The following is a 19,351-nucleotide window of genomic DNA, read 5'->3' as shown; positions in this document are numbered from 1 at the left end:
CGATGAGATTAGCGTACAAATTATTATAGACTTACGAATAGTACCTACAGCTAGAGTAAGTATCGAGACTTGTACATTAAGGATGTATTGGCTATACAGTCAATCCCAAAAGATTATGTACCATAGAAAAACGCATTTCCTATAATTAAAAATAGTGCACTTTTCTTCTAATTTCGATATTTAATGAGTTACATATGATTATATGGCATTTTATTGATGTTGACAAAATCCGACCATCCCAGCGTCGAAACGGCGAACTTTTGGAAAAAAATTTCGTTTTTCCTCAATAACTCCTAAACCCTTGAAGATACGGGAAAATTGCATAGGACAATTCTTGTAGAGGACGATGAGATCTACACTTTCTGTATAAAAGTTTGTCGCTAACATTAATAGTTTACGAGCTATTGACGAAAAACGAAAAAACAGTTTTTTGCAAATTACTCGTTAACTATTGACGCTAGCGAAAACTTTTTATACAGAAATTGTAGATCTCGTCGTCCTCTACAAGAAAGGTCGTATACAATTTTCCCGTAGAACCAACAGTTTAGGAGTTATTGGCAAAAAACGAAAATTTCGCGAAATCTGAAGGGGTACCCCTTGGAAAAATCTCGGAAAAATCGAAAATTTTTTTTGTTGTTTATTATTAGCAATGTTTTTCCGACGTGTAATTTCTTTTTAAAAAATGCGTTTCTAAAGTGCATAAACTTTTGGGATTGATTGTATAGCCAATACATCCTTAATCTATGTTGCTGATTCATAGTACCTATCAATTTTTACATATTAATGTACATACATTACACGTAACAGTAATAATATCAACATGAAAAAAATACAATTCTAAAACTCATGGTGCTTTACAGCTTGTGTGGAACTTGGAGTTTATGATTTTGCAAATCGTACCATTCGACCGATTTCCCTCTCATATATTTCTTAATCAATAACTGTACCTAAAATATGTTGCTGGAGCCTCTGTTCTGGATTTGTATAAATTTCAATATCGTATTTTTCATTTCTCTCGAAGCTGCAAGATTATTAAACTTTGAAACGGTACATGCTTATCATAGATCTGTTACTTCGAGCTATAGGAGAGTAGGCACGAATTATATTAATATTAATCGTATCACATAAAATCGTCTGAATCATATCCACTATTTTCCGCGTTCGACGTCATGTTGGATGAATTAAACAACGAGTTATAACTCCTGTAAGAATACTAAAAAGTTTAGTTCCAAGGATCGAATTAATTCGTAAGAACACGTACCTCATTTCTGCCTCTTCTTTCCTTCGCTTCTCTTCTGCTTTTTCTTTCTCCTTTTGCTCTCGTAAAAGCTTCTTCTTGTCCTCCCTTTCATTCCTATCGCGCTGTTCCCTCTCTGCTCTGAAATTTACTTGCTCCAAGCGTTTGGTCTTATTCAGTCTATTAACAACAGCGTTTATTCGCTTGGCGACGTGTATCTTTCGTAGATCTTTGTCTTTATGGAAACCGATCTGTCCTACGTCCATGCCCTGAGTCTTTTTTAAATTCGACCACATCGTGTATACTACATCAACGTCGTTTACTTTATTCCCCTCGATGCTGTTAGCTTTTACTAACTGTGCAGCATCCTCTAACACGGTACTAGGTATATCGTCTATCGTTTGTCCCTACAAACGTTCATAATTGTAATAACATAAATTTGTACAAGATAACGAAACTTACGAAAGCAAGCCGGAGATATACGTGTGCGGAGGAGTATTTATCAACGTGGAACCAAACGTCTTCTGGCCAACCCCACTTTATGAGATCTTCATCTATAACGCGATGAATTAGAAAATTAATATTTCGAAAAAATTCTAATATAGCTTTTAACTTACTTTCATATTTATCAACACCCATGAATAATGTTACCGGTGGTTGTACCACTGCAATTCAAAACGTTTTTCAATGATTTTTATTATAACCTCGTTGAATAATTTCGTTAGTAAGAAAAAATAATAAGTGGAAATTAAGTGTATCGCAGGTGAAACGAATGATGAACAACGTTACCTTCGCTCATAAAATAATAAACCATCGTTAGGAGGAATTTCGTAGAAACACGTGGTGTATTTTATCTGTCAAACTTAAACTCGCGAATCCGATAGCAGCGACGGTAAGGTGCACACACAGGTTCGTAATTACCCCCCCCCCCTCTCTCTTTCAGTTTTATTGAAAATAATTTATATTTAATTAAAACTAATGATACAGTAATTGAACTATGGTACACTTGCGTCAAACATAATTTACTGGTTAAATAACTAATCATCGATTGACTTTTTACACGAGTTATCAGAAACGTTTCTGTAACTTTCAACGGGAAATTTATATGTATTATTGTACAGAATATTTTATAGAATGATCAATAAATCAAGCATCAATCAAGTATTGCTTCATATGAAGCGCGTGTTTCTCAGCGTAACAGGTGACGATAATGTGATCGAGAATCGGGCCTTCGGGATCTCGTATTCGACTGTCCGTAAGTACCGGCGATTCCAACATGGACAGGTACACTAAAAATTAGAAATTAATTACACGAAAGTCTTATGAACGTTTCATTACTAACGAAGATAATCTTACAAAGTAACATATTTGGATTTGTGAGACTAAGTTGGATACGAGGATCGTTCATGATCGCTTTATAAATCGGATTATCCGGATCGAGTTCTTTATCAATGTCGTGCAAGCACTCGTTTCTCTCGCCAAGCAGCCATTCGCACTGCAAATAAAGATATGTTGATTTGTGTAGACGAAATGAATTACAGAGACAGATTTCTCACAGCGTTAGTTCGATTGTTCCCAGTAATTTTCAGAGCTTTGATTATACTCTTCTCTTCGAATCCCATTTCTGACAGTATCTCGAAAGCTGGAACATTGGGCTTGAAGTCCATTTTCCTAAACCGTTTGTAACTGTCTAGCAAACGTTCTACCACACTGAGTACATTCTCGTCTTTCAAATCTTCACACTCTGCGTAACGACGTTTGATTATAAATTATTATACAAGAATTCTTAATATTACCTTTTTCACTGGTCATGAAATCTTCGTCCTCGTCGTCTGAACCATACTGATGGTCTGTCAGCCAGTCTAAAGCTTCCATCATGTTTAATCTGTGAGAAATCGAGAATTCAAAGATACAACTCATTGACGTCTATCAATGTTCAACACCGATTTAATATACTTTTTCAACCGGAGAGCTTTAATAACGCTTCTGTCAGAATAGCCCATCTCTGTCAGAGTCTTCACAGCGTTTGGATCGATGTGCGGTTTACATCTAGCTTCCAATTTTTGTTTCAAAACCTCGCAGTATCTGTCTGCGTCTGGACTGTACGTCATGATTCTCGCAGACGCCTTGGCGAGCGTTATTAAAATTTTTCGTAAATCATTCTGGAACTACGATAAAGCATGTATAATATAAATCTCTTTGCATGGAAAATAAAGACAAGCGTATATATTTACTTCTGCAGGGCAATAAAGGGACGAGATACGTTTAGGTGGATTACGTATGGGCAGATCTTTCGTTGCTTGCAATATTAATTCCTCGTTTGGACCTTTGAAATTCTCCTGCGATAGTTCTTTAATAGAAGGTGCTCGGCGACTTTTAATTAACAATAATTCATCTATGATAGGAGAAGTTTGGTGAGTACGAATCGATCGGAAAATAGGAAAATCAATCATTTTACCATTTTGGCTAATTTTCTCGTCGGACACGCTGTTGCTGTCCGTGAGCTCTGTGAATTTCGACGTATGAATAAGACGATAATTGGCCGAGTTCCTGGACGCATTATCACTATAGAAATGTTTTAACCCAGTATTTTTTATTTTATTTATCGTCATATCTGACGTAACATTGATGCTCTTAATTTTCCCCTCTGGACTAAAGGAATATGAATAATATTTGTTAGTAACAAGAAATATCGTTAACCGTCTAATAACACTCTACCTTATAATATTAATTGAAAGTTGTTCGGGCTTAGACATCGTGATATGAACTGTTAGGCTGCTGTTGCTTTGTCTGTCGTTACTGAACAATAAATAACACCTACAATTTTTGTCAAACTTCCTCTTCGATCTGTTTTAGTAGAGATACTGTCAGGTACTCAGGTATTTACCTTTTACATAGAAATTTTCGCTTCGTATCAATTTGTTCAGAACTACATTGTATTCGCCTGCTTAACACCGAGGGTTATAAACCAATTCATTCTGTCTTGCAATTAAATCAGAGTTCGTCGTTTTCAACCATATCGCGTATAAAATGATCAATCTCTACGAAAATCACGACACAATCGACTTACATTTTTTTTCTCGACGTATGAGTTCTATATAAAGTAAACAGATCTACGTTCTACATATACATATATATATATATACGTTATCTATCAGAAATTGTTGACTGATTTTCGTACGAAACATCAAGTTATGAAAGTGATTTCCCATTTTTCAAGACCATTTTTATTTCGTGAGAGGAAGACGATTTCGAGTCTAATGAGACTGAGTACAAGTGCCAGTAGATCAAAACGATTGTTGGGAAAATAATTGTGGATACTGTAAACAGGTTCTAACGAGACCCTTGCAGCGTTTAAAACAGGTTGGATAATATAAAGGAATAAGTAATAAGATTTCACTCGTCATTTATTTAAACCGTATTATGAACATTCATAAGAAATGCATTTGTAGAATGGCTGAGAAACCTGGGTGCGGTGAATTGCAGCAGTTGGTTCAAGAAGAAGAATGTGAAGAACCGTTGAGTCACGGTGGAGAAGCTACGCCACCGTCGACGCCAGCAAGATCTCATCACCCAAGTAAAAATGATACACACAGTTCTCACATATCGGTACGAATTCTGGAAAATCCTTTCACAAAGATACGTTATATCGATCTTGATTCTTCACTGATGTCTGATTTATAAGAGCACTTTCAGCAACAAGTTTTATGGGAGAGCAATGTACAAACATCGCCGATTGTTAGCAAAGGTAGTTCTGGTCAAGCGACAAGCCAAGGGTCGATGGTCTCTGGTCGTGCGGTGAATCTCTCGAATCATACTAATCAATCACGTTTAGTCTACATGAACGAGAAGGAAAAGCAAAGACCAAACCGACCGGAATTATCAAAAATGAATCGCCAGCATAAAGGTAGCTTCATGTTTTACACAAAATACATTTTCAAATACTTTACCTTTATTTTTACTTTGTGTTATTTCTTAATGACGCACAAGTGTTATTTATAATTTCTGTATGTTTAATTTTCTGTTCTAAGTATGTTTTTTTATGTTTTCATCACATTTCTTTGATCGTGCTTCGGTGTCATAAAATAAAGCCACGGCGCCATGCAAACATCATTGCTTTTTGTCAGAGGTACCCGATGTTCGCCGTATGGAACAAGCTTTATTACACCTTTTAGAGGATTTCCACAGCGGGAATTTACGCGCGTTTGGTAGGTGAAATGCATTCGTACGAGTCAAGAAGGCGAGATGAAAAAATTAGATAGACGTTGTTTGATACAGGGAAAGATTGTAGCATGGAGCAAATGACAGAAATACGAGAGCAGCAAGAGCAATTAGCTAAACTGCATTTCGAGCTAGGCCAGAGGCAAGGGATTGGTAATGAACAATCTGGCCTTCGGCATCCGAGCGCTAATATGGATAATTTATTGTCGTGTCTCCAAGAACTCAGCGTTTGTATCGAAAAATTGCATAGCAAGTAATACGAGAATGCGACCTGAGAATCGAGTGGGTATGCTTTAATTATAAGAATAAGATTCATAGTTATACCACCGAGGAGATACTATTAATTACATCAATTTTGATACTCAATTGTATTAATTGTTTGCTTCCAATATAATTTTACGCAATCTGTTTGACTATAACAAATGAATTTAAAAAATAAGAATTATATAATAAAACGTTATTCTCATAAGATACTCGTGTATAATTAATTGCCCTTCATTAATACTGACTCTCGTGGCGGAGAACGAACGCAGTTGTTCCTCGATAAATTAAATTTGATTTAAAAATAAATGAAGCGCGCTTAGGCAGGAGCCGCGAAACAGTTGTTTATAATACGATTATTAATACAACAATCCGACTGGAAAATAAAATCTGCTGTTACGCGTGGAATAAAATCTTAAGTGCAGATGAAGAAGCATGCGTTCAGCGAAAGAATCCTCGACGGCCCTCCGAAAATCGTAATCGTGTCTCAATTGATTTTGAAAACATTCGGAAGTTTATGCTGGGCAGCAGCCATTTCCGTTACCTTGCTAGCCTTGCTATATCAAAGAACTGATCAGAATCACATCAGAACTATGTTTTGTGCTACGAGAGATATCGATGTATCCAGTTGAATGCCTTATTTCGTTTGAAAGAAACAGTGTTAGGCACTTCCATCGATTTCACTACGTTCGTTCGACAAGACTGATCTTCAATGTTTTCTTTCCAACCTCAGAATCAGGTTTGTACGCGGTTACTGTCTCCTGGATGGTTTCGTTCGCGAAATCTTTTATTTTTAATTCAATAGACTGTTCAACATATAGATTTTGACGTTCCGCGACGTAGCAAGTGCACACGCACGTATATATGCATTAAATATTGTTAAAACGTGTCTGCGTACGTTTCTATTTCATAGCCTTATGTTTACCACACCAACGCAGACAAAATTTATTTCGCTCGTTGCAATACTAATAATTCATCTCAAACGCATTATATTCCATAGTTTTCCTACATTTAATTACCAGGATAACAGAGTAGTCCTTTCGAATTCGTAACACTTTATTTCTATCTCTAATTAATGGATCATTATTTAACATTGCTAGGTGTTGTATCATCTGGCACAATTAACTTCGGTGGTTAGCCCAAAATCCACGTCGTATTCGAGCAAAGGCAAAAGACAAAATGAGTTTAAAAAAGCCGCGGATGACATCTCTGCTCCCAGGATGTCAAAGGCAAGTCGTTTAGAAGATAATAGTAACAGGATTCTCTCGTAATTACATAATTTATCAACTTCGAGTCTCGTTTCAGGCCACGAAAAGTTCTATGGATATGTTAATAGGCAAATTAAATATGTACGATGTGATGACAATGCTCGACATAAGAACGAATAATGTACTGGTAGTGTTAGACCAACTTTCTATGAAGATCTTTAAGAGAAATTTAGAGAAGGATAATAAGTGGAGAGTATCCTACGTATCCGGATTGAATTTCGCAGAGAATAAACAAAAATTTACGAGTACACAATTTACCGACGAAATTCTTATGCCCACTGTGTATTTATCATCGAAACAGCAGCATAGGACGTTATGTACTTTTTGTATTAAAAATCCGTTTAATTATCATGTACAAATCCGTAGTTTTAGAACAAAGCGTAACGTAAATGCTGAATTGGAAAAAGAGTCGTCCTTTATAAATAGATTTAAAAAATGGCTCGGTCATTTCTCGAGAACGGTAAGTGTAAAAAACGTTAACGATTCGATGCGGACGGTAAAAGACGTATAGTCTGTTTTTATAGAACACAGGGATAGCACACGTCTTGAAAGAGAAGGACCCAGCGGCGATTAAAAATTTGTTCAATAGTTCTCAGATGTCGACCGAGGAACACAAAAGAGTGACCTCGGCTTTTATAGAAGGATACGAAGCAGGACTTCAACGCCAAATACGTACGAGCATAGGATGGCATAAAATAATATTTAGCTTATTAACGGGAACTTTATTAGTGATAATCTGGTACGGAGGTACGTACATTCTTAATGCGTTCATTGTTTCGAATCAGTTAACGAGGTTCAGATTATCAATAGTAAGTAATTTTTTTTCTATCTCCTTTCCTGTGTTTAAAGTTTATGCAGTAGGAAGTGGACTAAGATTTTCAATGGACGGTATTAGATTTAGACCAGAAACAACAGATATAACTTTTAACGATGTCAAAGGGGTAAGGTTTTTCCTTGATAACACTCGTAATCATTTTCTCCCGCCACTGAACGTTCTGCATTTGTTTACTTATACGTAATTAGGTTGCAGAAGCCAAACAAGAGTTGAGCGATATAGTTGAATTTTTGAAGAATCCAGAGAAGTTCTCCGCGCTCGGCGCAAAATTGCCTAAAGGTGTGTTATTGGTAGGACCACCTGGAACGGGAAAGACACTGTTAGCTCGTGCAGTGGCTGGCGAAGCCGGAGTGCCATTCTTCCAAGCAGCTGGGCCCGAATTCGATGAGATTTTAGTGGGGCAAGGTGCGCGTAGAATGAGAGACCTATTCAGTAAGTAAAACGCTTCTTACTCATAGATATTTGCCGTAGACGAACATGAATGTTATCATCACTGCCTCTAATATTAACTACTTCCGTGCTGTACATGATATCTCGTAACAGCTTTATTTATAATCGTTTCAGAAGCGGCAAAAGAAAAAGCGCCGGCCGTAATATTTATAGACGAAATTGATTCCGTCGGTGCTAAACGAACGAATTCGGCACTCCACCCATATGCGAATCAAACAGTAAATCAATTACTTACAGAAATGGACGGGTAAACCAAAAATTTCCTCTTATCGCGACGTACAAAATGATTCTACGAGTCGCACGATTATTTACAATCTTCCATATCTGTTTCACGTTCGACAATTGTCAAATACTCTGTTCCGTTTGATCGTAGATTCCTTCAGAACGAAGGTGTCATAGTATTAGGTGCAACGAATAGGCGCGATGATTTGGACAAAGCTCTGATGCGACCTGGTCGTTTCGACGTCGAAGTCGTCGTCGACATACCCGACTACATGAGCCGAAAGGAGATCTTCGACTTGTATTTGTCGAGAGTATTGACGCAAGAAGTCGACGCAGATTACCTAGCGAAGTGCACTGTAGGATTCACCGGAGCTGATATAGAGAACATGGTACCCCTCGGCATTTTATATAATTACAAACATGCGTTGATTCCGAGAGAGGAAATAATCGTTCGTTTCGATAGGTGAATCAAGCCGCTTTGAGGGCAGCTATAAACGATGCCGAATACGTGACGATGAAACACTTAGAATACGCGAGAGACAAATTGATCATGGGCCCGGAAAGAAAATTAAGGATCAACGACAACGAGACTAATAGTATTACGGCATATCACGAAGCTGGACACGCGTTAGTCGCATATTACACTAAAGACGCGCCGGCGTTACATAAAATAACTATCATGCCTCATGGCCATTCCTTGGGACACGTGAGTATAACAATTATTAGTGTTCTCATTTTTTTCTTTCTGTAATTCGTGGATATTTTCCGATTATAGACCGCGTTTCTGTCGAACAAAGATGAACTTCACATGACAAAATCAAAATTACTGGCGCAAATGGACAGCGCGATGGGTGGTCGCGCTGCGGAGGAATTAATCTTCGGATCCGAGAAAGTGACCGCAGGAGCACAGAGCGATTTCAGGGTATGACTCTTAATAGAAAGAAAATATCACTTTGTTCATTTCGATTGTTTTCACTGTGTGTGAAATGTACATTGTAGGCGGCAACCTCTATCGCAGAGGAGATGGTAAATTTGTACGGTATGTCCGAGAGAGCTGGTTTCGGGGTTCGCATGGGCAATCGAATAGAAGGGTATCAGTCGGGGCCTAGTACGAGCGATCTAGTAGATAACGAAGTGAAACGCCTTTTACAAGTAAGTTTCTTACGATTGTTCTAATTCGATCTGAATTTTAATACTTTTACGTTCCCTAGGAATCGTACGATCGTGCGAAACAGATATTACAAAAACACGGGAAGGAACTTAATAAAGTAGCGGACGCGTTATTAAAATACGAAACGTTGAGTTACAAGGACGTTAAAGCTGTAATTAACGGGGAAAAGATTCCGACGGAAAATCTGAAAAGCCCACCGCGAATCATAGAACCGTCCGAGCATGTATTATAACTAGCCGTGGCGAAATTCAATTTGAAATGCTGACTAAAATAAATTATTTGATGCATCATCGCATTTTATAATTACGATTTACGTTGCTTTACAATTATAGTTTTTACACGGGACGCAAAATTATTCGGAAGCCGTATCTAACTTTCAATCGACGACATTGTACGTGGTTCGTTAGTTCTATTCATTCGCATGATTTTCGCTTAAAACGTCGGCGTCGAGACAATGTAGAAAAGTTATATAAAATATGTGAGATATTGTACGTAATTATATATGCAAGCGAGATTGTATATAATTATGTACTGTAAAAAGTCTTAATACGTTTTAACAAGGTTTATAGCAATAATATCATAGTTAGACTCACAGTTTATATAATTCTATAATAGAATCGGATCATGTACTTGTAAAAATGTGTTTCATTATTTCATTTCGATCCTTGGTATCATCGGGGGGGAAAACGTTGCCAGTCATTTTCCATTGTGGATCTCTATGAAAGGGACAGATACGTTTATCAGTAAACGGTCTTATCCGTTACCAGGTACTTAACTGTTTCATTAGAAAAAAGTACTTACCGTTCATTTTGTTCGAGCAAGTAAAACCGACGATAGAGAAATTAATATTGAGACCGTGCAGTGTTAACATTTTATTTACCATACAGATATTATAAATTATACAAAATTATATATGTATTCATATATATTTTATATTCAGTATAATCCCTATCTGTCTTGTCATTATACCATAAAAACTACGCTAAATTATTATTGCAACTAGATCGATTTAATACATCTTTGAATGACTATGCTTCCTCATTGATGCTCGTCGTTTTACTAATTCATCCAAAAGGGTCGATTAATGCCACTCGATAAAAGGATCGTGTCGAACGTAATCGAAATAAATAATCTGGCTAAACTCGCAGAATGAGCAAATATGCGAATCAAGGGGAATAAGGTGGTAATAAAGTTTCTAGAAAATTAAGGTATACGTAATATATGTACAATAAAATTGACGTACGGGAAAAAACCGTTTATAAAAATATTCGTACAAATATCACAGCTCACTAACTCCGAGAGATGACAACAGTTAAAAACGTTCTCTAAACATTTGATAGTCAATAAAGAAAATTCGTTAATCCGAGAACAGGACATAGGCATATTTCAGTTCAACAATGAAACAGTGAATCAAACGATATCTACGTATAGTTCTATCTTATCATATACTTTTTAAACTTCTGATACCTGTTCGAAACCTCGACCACCGCTTACAAGTATCGCTACCATTTTCATATAAAAAATAAACGTTACTTTTCGCTAACGTATGCACGTAGTACAAATTGGATCATGATCAACTCTCAATACGAAAGAACGTCAAAAATACTCGTAGCAAACTGACCGATAGGAAATGTACAATTTGTAAAATGTCTAAAGTCATCCGAACGTCGTATAATTTATAGATGAAGAGAAAGTCTAAATTACAAAGAAGATGCGTCAGAAACTTGATAAACCCATAAACGTATGAATTTAGTGTACAAAGCTTGCCTCTGAATTAAAGTAGAGAAAGATATATATATGTATCTGTAAGTTTTATTATGAGGAATAAAAAAAAAGGGGAATTACGATTCTTCCATGTTTCTTCGTACAATGACTTTGCTGCACACTCTTTTGTGGTTTTTTACTAAAAAAGAATTTTTATTTACAAAGCAAAATAAATTGCCAGTGACACTAGTACACGCAATGGGAATACCGCTTTCCTATTGCCTGATTCAGTCTGGCTGGCGTTCGACCATACAAAAATGGGTAAAGAAATGTTTGCCCTTCATTTATCCAACGAACAAGCGAAATGATCTCGATGAATTAAAAGAGTTCTCTGAAATATATGTACGTTAAGCCTCTCTGGAACGGCGTCTCGTGTCTGTGCAATGATCACCGCCGAGCTCGCTGTTCACTTTCTCATTTTCAAACGTTAGATACAAAAATGTTTCGCAAGGAACAGAACGCAGATCGTTTAATCGTGGCAAGATAAAGTGTCGCGTATTACAAACGATAGTGTGACGGGAAATAAGCAAGGAGATCGACTCGTGTAAGTCCGTATTCGTTTCATCTTCTGTCCAACGTGTCTCGTGTGATTTTCTCTGAGGGGACTGAAACAGGGGAGCCGAATCCAATTAATCAAACGTGCAGAACAAAAGATGCCTTAGCGATTTATGATCGATGGATCTTGTCTCATTGGAAACTGATTTCGTTCTACTAATTATTTCTACAGTCGTGACGATCGATAAATTATTGCATACTACGATTACGACATATAATATTTTTACTGGTCTATGAAATTGTCCTACCCCATGCAATATTGTTAATATCCAAGTAATAATCCAGTTTGTACTCCATTTTTTCTCCGTCGAAATTTAAAGAAACGTTACAATCATTCTGAACTCATCATCACGTTATACAAGAGACTCATACAGAAAATTGTATTATAAAAGAAACAGAAAGAGAAGAGAGTTACGCTTAGACGTAATTAAAGAATTCCACGTTGAAACATGATCAGGATACGTTGAAAAAAAAACGAGAATACAGAGAAGGAAGTTCCGATGGAGGGAAAAATACAGTGCAAAGTTAGATCGTATGGTAATTCCGTTATACCATGCCCATTGAACGATCTTGCCCCCATCAGCGTGTTTTTCCAAACGATGTTCGCGATTCAATACGCAGACAAGACCGTCGTTATTCCGTCGTTTAAATATAACTAGAATCTATTGACTGTCCGTGTAAGTAGTATGAACGTATATATATTCAATACAATGTTTCTGCTTTTGCCTGGTTTCTCGTTTAATAGATTAGGTGCTGTTACATTACGGATGTCTAGATACCAGTATCAATTTCGATTAGCTAATTTCCAATACGATTCAACAACAATTCTCCTTTATCTCGGTTTTTTTCTTTTTCTCTTAAAACAGAAGATAGTACGTATTGCACATTGTGAACGTCGTGTAAACCACCGTCTCACGCCATCTCCTTCTTTCCCACGAATTCATCGATATCCGTATCTAGATGTAAATTGTACAGCACGTACAAACCCTGATTACACGATAATATCGAATAATTCCTACCTAAAATCTTTGTGCGTACAACAACAAGTAATATCGTAGTACTGTGTTCACTTTTGTTTCGCTTACAAGTTATTAATAATAGTAGTACTATTATAGAAATTTCCAAGATCTTCGATCGTTTGGTCAAGTTTTTCGAAACTTAGTTATTTGCGCCCGGTAGCATTCTATGCTCGCCCGTTTCGTCTCTCGTTTAAAAAGATTTCTGTCGACAGTGGAATTAACAATCAGATTTCGACGAAACCCGGTACACTAATAACGTTTGAAAAGCTTCGTCCAACAGTATAGAACGTTTGATCAAACCCTGATCGTTCGTTCCATTGTCGATAGAATTCCCTAAAGACGCTCGTTTCGTTTGCGTTGTCATTTACCAACTCATGAAAGATCGAGTCGAGCCATTTGTTTCCATAACCATCCATTCAACGTTAAACGCTACAATGTAATAGTTTGAAATCGCTACTTGGTTCGTCGGACGTTTCGTTTTGTTTCTTCAGCTTTTCTTTGTACAATTCACAACTCGCCTTACGACAACACCACCGTCTCTCGTCAACTCCTTTTATAACAGGTTTAGAATATATTTCAAACTACTGTTTCAACTCGTCTCATAGAAAAAATGCGTCCGTTTACTCGCTGTGTTTTCAGGCTGCCTGGGAAACTAACATCTTTCCTTGTTGCTTATATACGTACTGATGTGTAATGCGATTACCAGAAGTATTCGTCGACCCTTTGAAACGTTGCCGATCGCCGCTTCTTTCACTGACTCGTCTTACATTCGAGTAATTTTGAATCGAGATAGAAAAATATGCACGACCGGCACTATCTGTTATTTAAATTCGTCGAGATATGCCGTGTAAATTTACAAATACCCACGCCGAAAAGTTTGGTAAAAAGTTAGCAGGGGAGCAACGTCTCCCCGATTCTGTCGCCGGCTGGATCGGCGCGCTTTTCAAAAGGTCGCTCATACGGAAAACCGTGCAGATTACAAATTGAAAAACCTCGATTACATGCGTAACATTATCTAAATTACTTGTTCGGTTTCCCACACGATGATCGTCGTTCGGTCACGTGAAACGTCTATTAAAAACCGGTATTATACAGTGCGCCTTACGTGGCATAGCACAAACCAAAAGACGTGTTCGACGCGAGTAGAATTCGGGTATAACACGATTAAAGACTGTAAAACAAACTCTGAAACTGAGACATCGTTCCGGTACGTGAGCACCAAACGAATCTTCCCTTTTAGTTTCGTTCCTTCGTTTCCTTATTGTCACAACAATTGCTTCTTTGATTGTTAACAAGTTATGCAAGCAACGGGAACACGAAATTTGGTTCGTGCTATTCGTTTTACGTGAATAATAATTCTCAAAGAACAAGATGTTTTCGCAAAAATGATACGACATTCGACACGGTGTCGAGTTCCATGACCACGCCGTATAATCATTTTAAAGAGAATGACGATGCGAGTAAATAACGTTCACCCCGTATCTTTTTTTTCTTTTAATATACATATATAAAAATCTAATACTTTTTCATGACGTCAAGCGCGACGTTCGACGTGAAAAATAATTTGAATCGATGATATTTAATTGGCGATCGACGTATTCGATCGTCTATAAAAGATCTAACATTGATTTCCTCTGCTTTGAAAGGTAAGTAATAACCACGATGCGTTAGGAATAAAAATCGTTTAAACAACTATCCAATTGATAAAATTCTCGATTCGAGAGTGTCATAGAAAAATATAAATCAGCGGTGTATTTATGGTAATTCGGATTTCATTGACGAACAAAACTGCATACCAGGAAGACCCGCCATAGCGATAATTACTTAGCACTATTATCGATGCAGAATCCAGTACGCTACGTAAACTATCCAATTCTCGTGCTTTCGCGAGCACTTTTCCTATTTACTGTCTAAAACAAAAGTGGTCAAACTTCAACTGCGCGGATCTTTTGAAGACCCTAATCGACAATTAAAACCCAAACGGTGAACAAGTTTGGATGTTTCTTTTAAAAAGAACTTAACACAATTTAAAAGTAGAATTATTAACAAGTACGTAATATCAGATATTTGAAGTTTGAATACTTCTGATCTAAAATGTGATGCTTCATGGATCATATCTGACGAGCGTGAGGCGTAGATCATTTACAAAAATGTACATAATCGTTTTTCGACTATCGACCTCGGTCCAGAATAAACAAAAAGAAAGTGTTACTACATACTGGGTTCGATACCGATCGTTATGTAAAAAGAAGCTCACCAATGTCCAGCAGGTGATCGTAAATATTTCTTAGAAACGCTTGCATAACAAAGTCGCAATAACGCGTTCTTAAATGACTTAGAAACAAACGTTTCGAAACGACGAATATAAAGTATTTATATAAAATCAACTTCCACTTATTCGAATCTCAAATACTTCACAGCGGCTTCATCGCTCTGTTTGAGCAAAACTTCCTCTTCTTCCTCGTCCTCTTCCTGTTCCTCTTCGTGTCATAATTATTCCACACTCGTAGACTCAATGTTCCACTAAAAGACAACACCTAAGACTCAGCCTCCTCCTCCTCGCGGAGGATCATTTACACTCGTTCAGTTTCACTAGTGGCAAATTCAAGAAATATACAATCGTTCAATGATTTATGTTTGCATCACAGTGGTTTTTTTCAGCTTTTCGTTTTACTTAGTTTAAAAAATAAGCGACACGAGTCTAAAGAGAATACGATTGGCAGTTTTTAGTCTGCTCTTTATGCACTGAATCGTGAACTGTACACTTGTTACCGGTTAAAAATGATTTTCATTTCAATCATCCATGTTTCGTTTCCATTGTTTTAAATTTTCAGTAGCGAGCTGCTCTCATGCATTATTGCAATCAAGAAGGTGAGATTGTAAACGTTACTTTTGACAATACCCATCTTGGTGTATAGTGTAGGCAGTACAGATTTAAACGTTTCGATGAACGATCGAAAATTGCAAATTGACATGAACTGCGATCAAAATTCTACGATGAAAGAAGAAGTTCGTACGCTGTTTAACTTTATCAGGTGTGAACGAGACGTCCATTATGAAAAGAAGCTCGAACTGTGTATTAAATCACTGTAACCATTAGAGATCGTAAAGTAAATCAGCATTACTTCAAACACCTTCTCTCGAAAGCAGTAACAAGCGAAGAAAACCATATCTTCCAGATATGTTTGTCCTAAGTTGTCGTTGCTCCTCCTATCGTATTCAAAGTAATGTTGAGATTCGTTTATCGACCATCTCTATAATATAAGGAACGAGGAGGATCTGTTCGTCGATCCTTTCACGCTTTGCATACGAAACTGGAATATTTATGCAAAGCGTCGTCATTAAAACACTGAAATCATGCGAAACGTACAGTTTAAAGAAAGAAAGTTCCAACCTTTGGTAGAGTACTATGCGAAATCATAAGACGAATCTATCCACGAATTGTTCTGTTCAACGATTCGGCAACTTCGTTGAACAACGGCGTCAACGAGTCGACGTCCTGTAGCTCGTCGAAGTTACCAAGCGGGTCCAAATCGTTCGCCTCCGGGTCGGTAACCGCGAGAAAGTTCGCGTCGAGCAGGTCGTCGACGGTCCTGCACAAACTGCTCGAGGCAGATTCGTTCGCAGCTTCGTTGTGCAAGTTCAAAGAGTTCAACGTAGGGCTCGAGAGCATCGGCTCGTTGGTCTCCTGATAAGCTTCCTGCGATTGAACCGTGTGCAGCGGCGTCGACGGATACGACCTCGAACCGTTGCTATCTTCCGTGTAAGACGGCGTGTACGTGGATACTGGCACAGGTAACGGCGTGTTAGGATACGAACGCGACTGTATCATCTTCTGCAAGGCTCCACCCACTTGTAAGTCGAGCACGTTCGATGGATCCAGCATGTCTTCTTCCGACAGATTTAAATTCGAATTAGGCAGCGCGTCCAACACTATCGAGTTGTTCTCGATCAGGCTCTCATCCGCGGCCTGTTCCGGCAGCATCTGCAAGCTCTGAGTCCCGTCCTCGTCTAAAATGTTCAATATGTTCGTCATATTCTCAGGCGTGATCTCTTTGTCGCTCATCAAGAAATTTTGATCGTCCGATATAAAATTTGAATCGACGTCGTCCAGTAGATAAGTCGAAGTCCCTTCCTGTGGTCCCATCGATCCGAAATCAGTGAACTCGCTGGGTACCGGCGTAGGCGCTATAGAGCTGCTCGTAGACGGGTTGAAACTCTGGCTTTGGAACGATGATAAGCAATGCTGCGTGGAGATAGGGGACATCAATGCGGGGTTCACCATTCTGTGTAACGGGACCGATTGCGACCTGTACAGTTCGTTGCTAAACTGTTTATTATTGTGGAACAGCTCGCTGATCTCTTGGTCGGGCTGGTTCTTCTGATAGACGTTCTTGATCTCTTGCAGATTCTCCTGACTCGGATAATTGATGAGCAACTGCTTCTGCGGCGCCAAGTCGGAAGTTAAAAACGCGGCACACTGCGGTCCTTGTCCCTCTCTCTTCTGGGTAACCGAGACCTGTGCCATTCCGCTGTCCACTTGAACTTCCGAAGACTTGGTAGAGATCAACGGTAGCTGCGGTGTGGACGACGCTTGCCTGATCAATTCCGGGCCGCTCGTGGGAACTACGAACGTGTCGTTTTTGCTGGTATACGGCACGCTGCACGATATCGAACGAGCCAAAGACTTGTGCACGCGACCTCTGGAATTGGTCGCCTGTAGATTACTTCTCGATCGCGGGACAGGCGTGTTACGCGGCGAAACGAACGGGCTCGCGTTCGCGGAATTGGATTTGGAAGCACGGCCGTTGATGGGCGAATGCGGACCCGGCGATATCGGAGTGAAATTAAATATTCGACGACGCGTGTTGGGACTCTGCGGAACCGTGTTGGTGATCACGTTCGAGTCCTGTACGTGTTCGACGACGTTCGTCTCGAAGCTGACCCTGCGTCTGGTGTTACTCTGGCTCGAATGGTTCAGCAAAGTCGGTAGTATCAAGTTATGCTTCTGAGTGGCATCGCGTTTCTCGACGTTCTGTCTGACGATAGCGGCGGGCAACGCCTCGACAGGCGTGTGGACAGTCCTCCCCTTCAAATTCTGTTGCAGTATCAATCTTAACTGTGACACTTTATCAGATCTCGATATTTGCTCGTCGATGGCGATAGCGTTCGGTTCCACGTCCGAACTCGACGAGTTACTCTGTTGAAAATACTGTAATAGTTCCTCCTCTTGTTCCTGCGAGTTGTTACCTCCGTTTAAGTAATCGTCCAAAGCGTCCGAGTCGATGGATCCGAGCTTCTCAGTTTTACTCACGATGCTAGAGTTCTCCTGTATCAGTCGGATCTGGTCCTTGGTCAAAACTGTCGACTCCTCGGTCGCGTTCGAGCTACGATCGAGATTACCGTGACAACCGTTCACTTTGATGCAGCTCTTGGTACATGCCAACGACTCGTTATCACAGTTTTTCATCGGCTGATTGTTAACAGCCTCGTTCGCTTTGCATTTGGTGGGCTTCAGATTACCAGCTAGTATCACCGAGATCTTCCCAGGACGTTGTATGGATGTAAGCTTAGGCAATAACAGATTGGAATGCTCGACATTCTCCTGCAGCTGCTGTTCCGTCAGTTTCGTCTGCTTCTCGGGGCTGGTCTCCGACGGCTGGTTCAACACGATTGGATTGGCACGCTTTCTGGAATTTTTCGGCTTGATATCTCGCTGTGTATTCACGCAGTTGGTCATCACTACACTAGGGTTGCTATTATTCTGTACATCTTCGATCGATTGTACCACTATATTATCACAGTTGGATTCCAGGGAGATGTTAGATGGCTGACTACTAGCTTTAAGAACTTTCTTCTGCCGGCTGGCCACCACGGCGGACAAACTCAGTTTAGTCACCGCGTTCTGCCCGCCGGAAACGTTTGTACCTTGAAACGACTGATTGGATTTAGCCTTCTTGTTTCCCTTGTTCGTCCCCGCTTTATTATCGACAGTCTTTTCTTTGTTCTGGTTCTAAAATACGAGAACGCGAGAGAAGAGTTAAATCGATCGTCACCGGGATTCGAACGTCGGGTATACTTATAACAGTTTATATACCTGTATAACAGCATCGAGATGACGGTGTTTTTGATCCCTTGTGTGTTCTCGCTGCTGTAATTTTCGTTGCAACTGTTCTCTCAGTTTTCCCGATTTCCCGCTTACAGGTGTCACGCACATATCCGTATTCGGCTCTAAACATTTAAGGATGTATTGGCTATACAATCAATCCCAAAAGTTTATGCACTTTAGAAACGCATTTTTTAGAAAGAAATCAGACGTTGGAAGAACATTGCTAATAATAAACAACA

The 19,351-nt window shown here is 39.0% G+C and overlaps 5 protein-coding genes across 7 annotated transcripts in view; 2 read left to right on the top strand and 3 right to left on the bottom strand.

Moving 5' to 3' along the window:
* Positions 1 to 1,002: 1,002 nt before the first annotated feature.
* On the bottom strand, positions 1,003 to 2,160 carry LOC113464236 (coiled-coil domain-containing protein 25). The gene is made up of 5 exons (XM_026812999.1): positions 2,027 to 2,160; positions 1,855 to 1,902; positions 1,700 to 1,791; positions 1,262 to 1,644; positions 1,003 to 1,202 (listed from the first exon to the last, which is right to left on the bottom strand). The coding sequence occupies exons 1-5, from the start codon at positions 2,049 to 2,051 to the stop codon at positions 1,121 to 1,123; spliced, it is 630 nt and encodes a 209-aa protein (XP_026668800.1). The 5' UTR covers positions 2,052 to 2,160; the 3' UTR covers positions 1,003 to 1,120.
* Positions 2,161 to 2,246: 86 nt separating this feature from the next.
* Kpc2 (Kip1 ubiquitination-promoting complex subunit 2) lies at positions 2,247 to 4,335 on the bottom strand. Its single transcript, XM_026812998.1, has 8 exons — positions 3,956 to 4,335; positions 3,696 to 3,889; positions 3,472 to 3,632; positions 3,194 to 3,405; positions 3,034 to 3,122; positions 2,794 to 2,981; positions 2,594 to 2,732; positions 2,247 to 2,526 (listed from the first exon to the last, which is right to left on the bottom strand). Exons 1-8 carry the CDS (start codon positions 3,991 to 3,993, stop codon positions 2,384 to 2,386), a joined length of 1,164 nt encoding a protein of 387 aa, XP_026668799.1. The 5' UTR covers positions 3,994 to 4,335; the 3' UTR covers positions 2,247 to 2,383.
* Positions 4,336 to 4,394: 59 nt separating this feature from the next.
* Positions 4,395 to 5,927, top strand: LOC108624347 (coiled-coil domain-containing protein 28A). Of its 2 annotated transcripts, none has more exons than XM_018023584.2 (5): positions 4,395 to 4,600; positions 4,690 to 4,846; positions 4,934 to 5,144; positions 5,365 to 5,445; positions 5,516 to 5,927. In XM_018023584.2, the coding sequence occupies exons 2-5, from the start codon at positions 4,691 to 4,693 to the stop codon at positions 5,713 to 5,715; spliced, it is 648 nt and encodes a 215-aa protein (XP_017879073.1). In that variant the 5' UTR covers positions 4,395 to 4,600; position 4,690; the 3' UTR covers positions 5,716 to 5,927. The 2 variants fall into 2 exon arrangements, with proteins under 2 accessions (XP_017879073.1, XP_017879072.1); XM_018023583.2 differs by having other exon boundaries at positions 4,397 to 4,600; positions 5,329 to 5,445.
* Positions 5,928 to 6,029: 102 nt separating this feature from the next.
* Positions 6,030 to 11,538, top strand: YME1L (ATP-dependent zinc metalloprotease YME1L). 2 transcript variants are annotated; one of them, XM_026812994.1, is made up of 12 exons: positions 6,030 to 6,458; positions 6,820 to 6,948; positions 7,025 to 7,447; positions 7,512 to 7,734; positions 7,849 to 7,928; positions 8,011 to 8,254; positions 8,387 to 8,519; positions 8,646 to 8,883; positions 8,958 to 9,200; positions 9,270 to 9,416; positions 9,494 to 9,646; positions 9,706 to 11,538. In XM_026812994.1, the coding sequence occupies exons 1-12, from the start codon at positions 6,432 to 6,434 to the stop codon at positions 9,895 to 9,897; spliced, it is 2,232 nt and encodes a 743-aa protein (XP_026668795.1). In that variant the 5' UTR covers positions 6,030 to 6,431; the 3' UTR covers positions 9,898 to 11,538. The 2 variants fall into 2 exon arrangements, with proteins under 2 accessions (XP_026668795.1, XP_017879026.1); XM_018023537.2 differs by having other exon boundaries at positions 6,036 to 6,458; positions 7,837 to 7,928.
* A 1,260-nt stretch (positions 11,539 to 12,798) lies between these two features.
* Positions 12,799 to 19,351, bottom strand: part of LOC108624318 (uncharacterized) — a 9,966-nt gene continuing 3,413 nt past the window's right edge. The window contains exons 5-6 of the mRNA XM_018023536.2: positions 19,101 to 19,234; positions 12,799 to 19,016 (exon numbers count right to left, since the gene is read on the bottom strand). Coding sequence (XP_017879025.1) covers positions 16,434 to 19,016; positions 19,101 to 19,234 — 2,717 coding nt within the window. The 3' untranslated portion in view covers positions 12,799 to 16,433. The remainder of the gene's footprint in view (positions 19,017 to 19,100; positions 19,235 to 19,351) is intronic.

The sequence above is a fragment of the Ceratina calcarata genome, unplaced genomic scaffold (genome assembly GCF_001652005.2).
Source record: "Ceratina calcarata isolate Rehan_Ccalc_2016 unplaced genomic scaffold, ASM165200v1 scaffold305.2, whole genome shotgun sequence".
In the NCBI taxonomy this organism is placed as follows: domain Eukaryota; kingdom Metazoa; phylum Arthropoda; class Insecta; order Hymenoptera; family Apidae; genus Ceratina; species Ceratina calcarata.
This window is presented reverse-complemented; position numbering and strand designations above follow the sequence as displayed.

Excerpts from the sequence above, each read along its gene's own strand:
- LOC113464236 (XM_026812999.1), bottom strand. The coding sequence starts at position 2,051 with ATGGTTTATTATTTTATGAGCGAAG. Across the intron at positions 1,903-2,026 it reads TTATTATTTTATGAGCGAAG|TGGTACAACCACCGGTAACA; the intron begins GTAACGTTGTTC and ends TTTGAATTGCAG. Across the intron at positions 1,792-1,854 it reads GGGTGTTGATAAATATGAAA|ATGAAGATCTCATAAAGTGG; the intron begins GTAAGTTAAAAG and ends ATCGCGTTATAG.
- Kpc2 (XM_026812998.1), bottom strand. The coding sequence starts at position 3,993 with ATGTCTAAGCCCGAACAACTTTCAATTAATATTATAAG. Across the intron at positions 2,982-3,033 it reads TTTCATGACCAGTGAAAAAG|AGTGTGAAGATTTGAAAGAC; the intron begins GTAATATTAAGA and ends GTCGTTACGCAG. Across the intron at positions 2,733-2,793 it reads GGAACAATCGAACTAACGCT|TGCGAATGGCTGCTTGGCGA; the intron begins GTGAGAAATCTG and ends CTTTATTTGCAG.
- LOC108624347 (XM_018023583.2), top strand. The coding sequence starts at position 4,691 with ATGGCTGAGAAACCTGGGTGCGGTGAATTGCAGCAGTTGGTTCAAGAA. Across the intron at positions 4,847-4,933 it reads CACACAGTTCTCACATATCG|CAACAAGTTTTATGGGAGAG; the intron begins GTACGAATTCTG and ends GAGCACTTTCAG. Across the intron at positions 5,145-5,328 it reads AATGAATCGCCAGCATAAAG|CCACGGCGCCATGCAAACAT; the intron begins GTAGCTTCATGT and ends CATAAAATAAAG.
- YME1L (XM_018023537.2), top strand. The coding sequence starts at position 6,432 with ATGTTTTCTTTCCAACCTCAGAATCAG. Across the intron at positions 8,255-8,386 it reads TAGAATGAGAGACCTATTCA|AAGCGGCAAAAGAAAAAGCG; the intron begins GTAAGTAAAACG and ends TAATCGTTTCAG. Across the intron at positions 8,884-8,957 it reads GAGCTGATATAGAGAACATG|GTGAATCAAGCCGCTTTGAG; the intron begins GTACCCCTCGGC and ends TCGTTTCGATAG.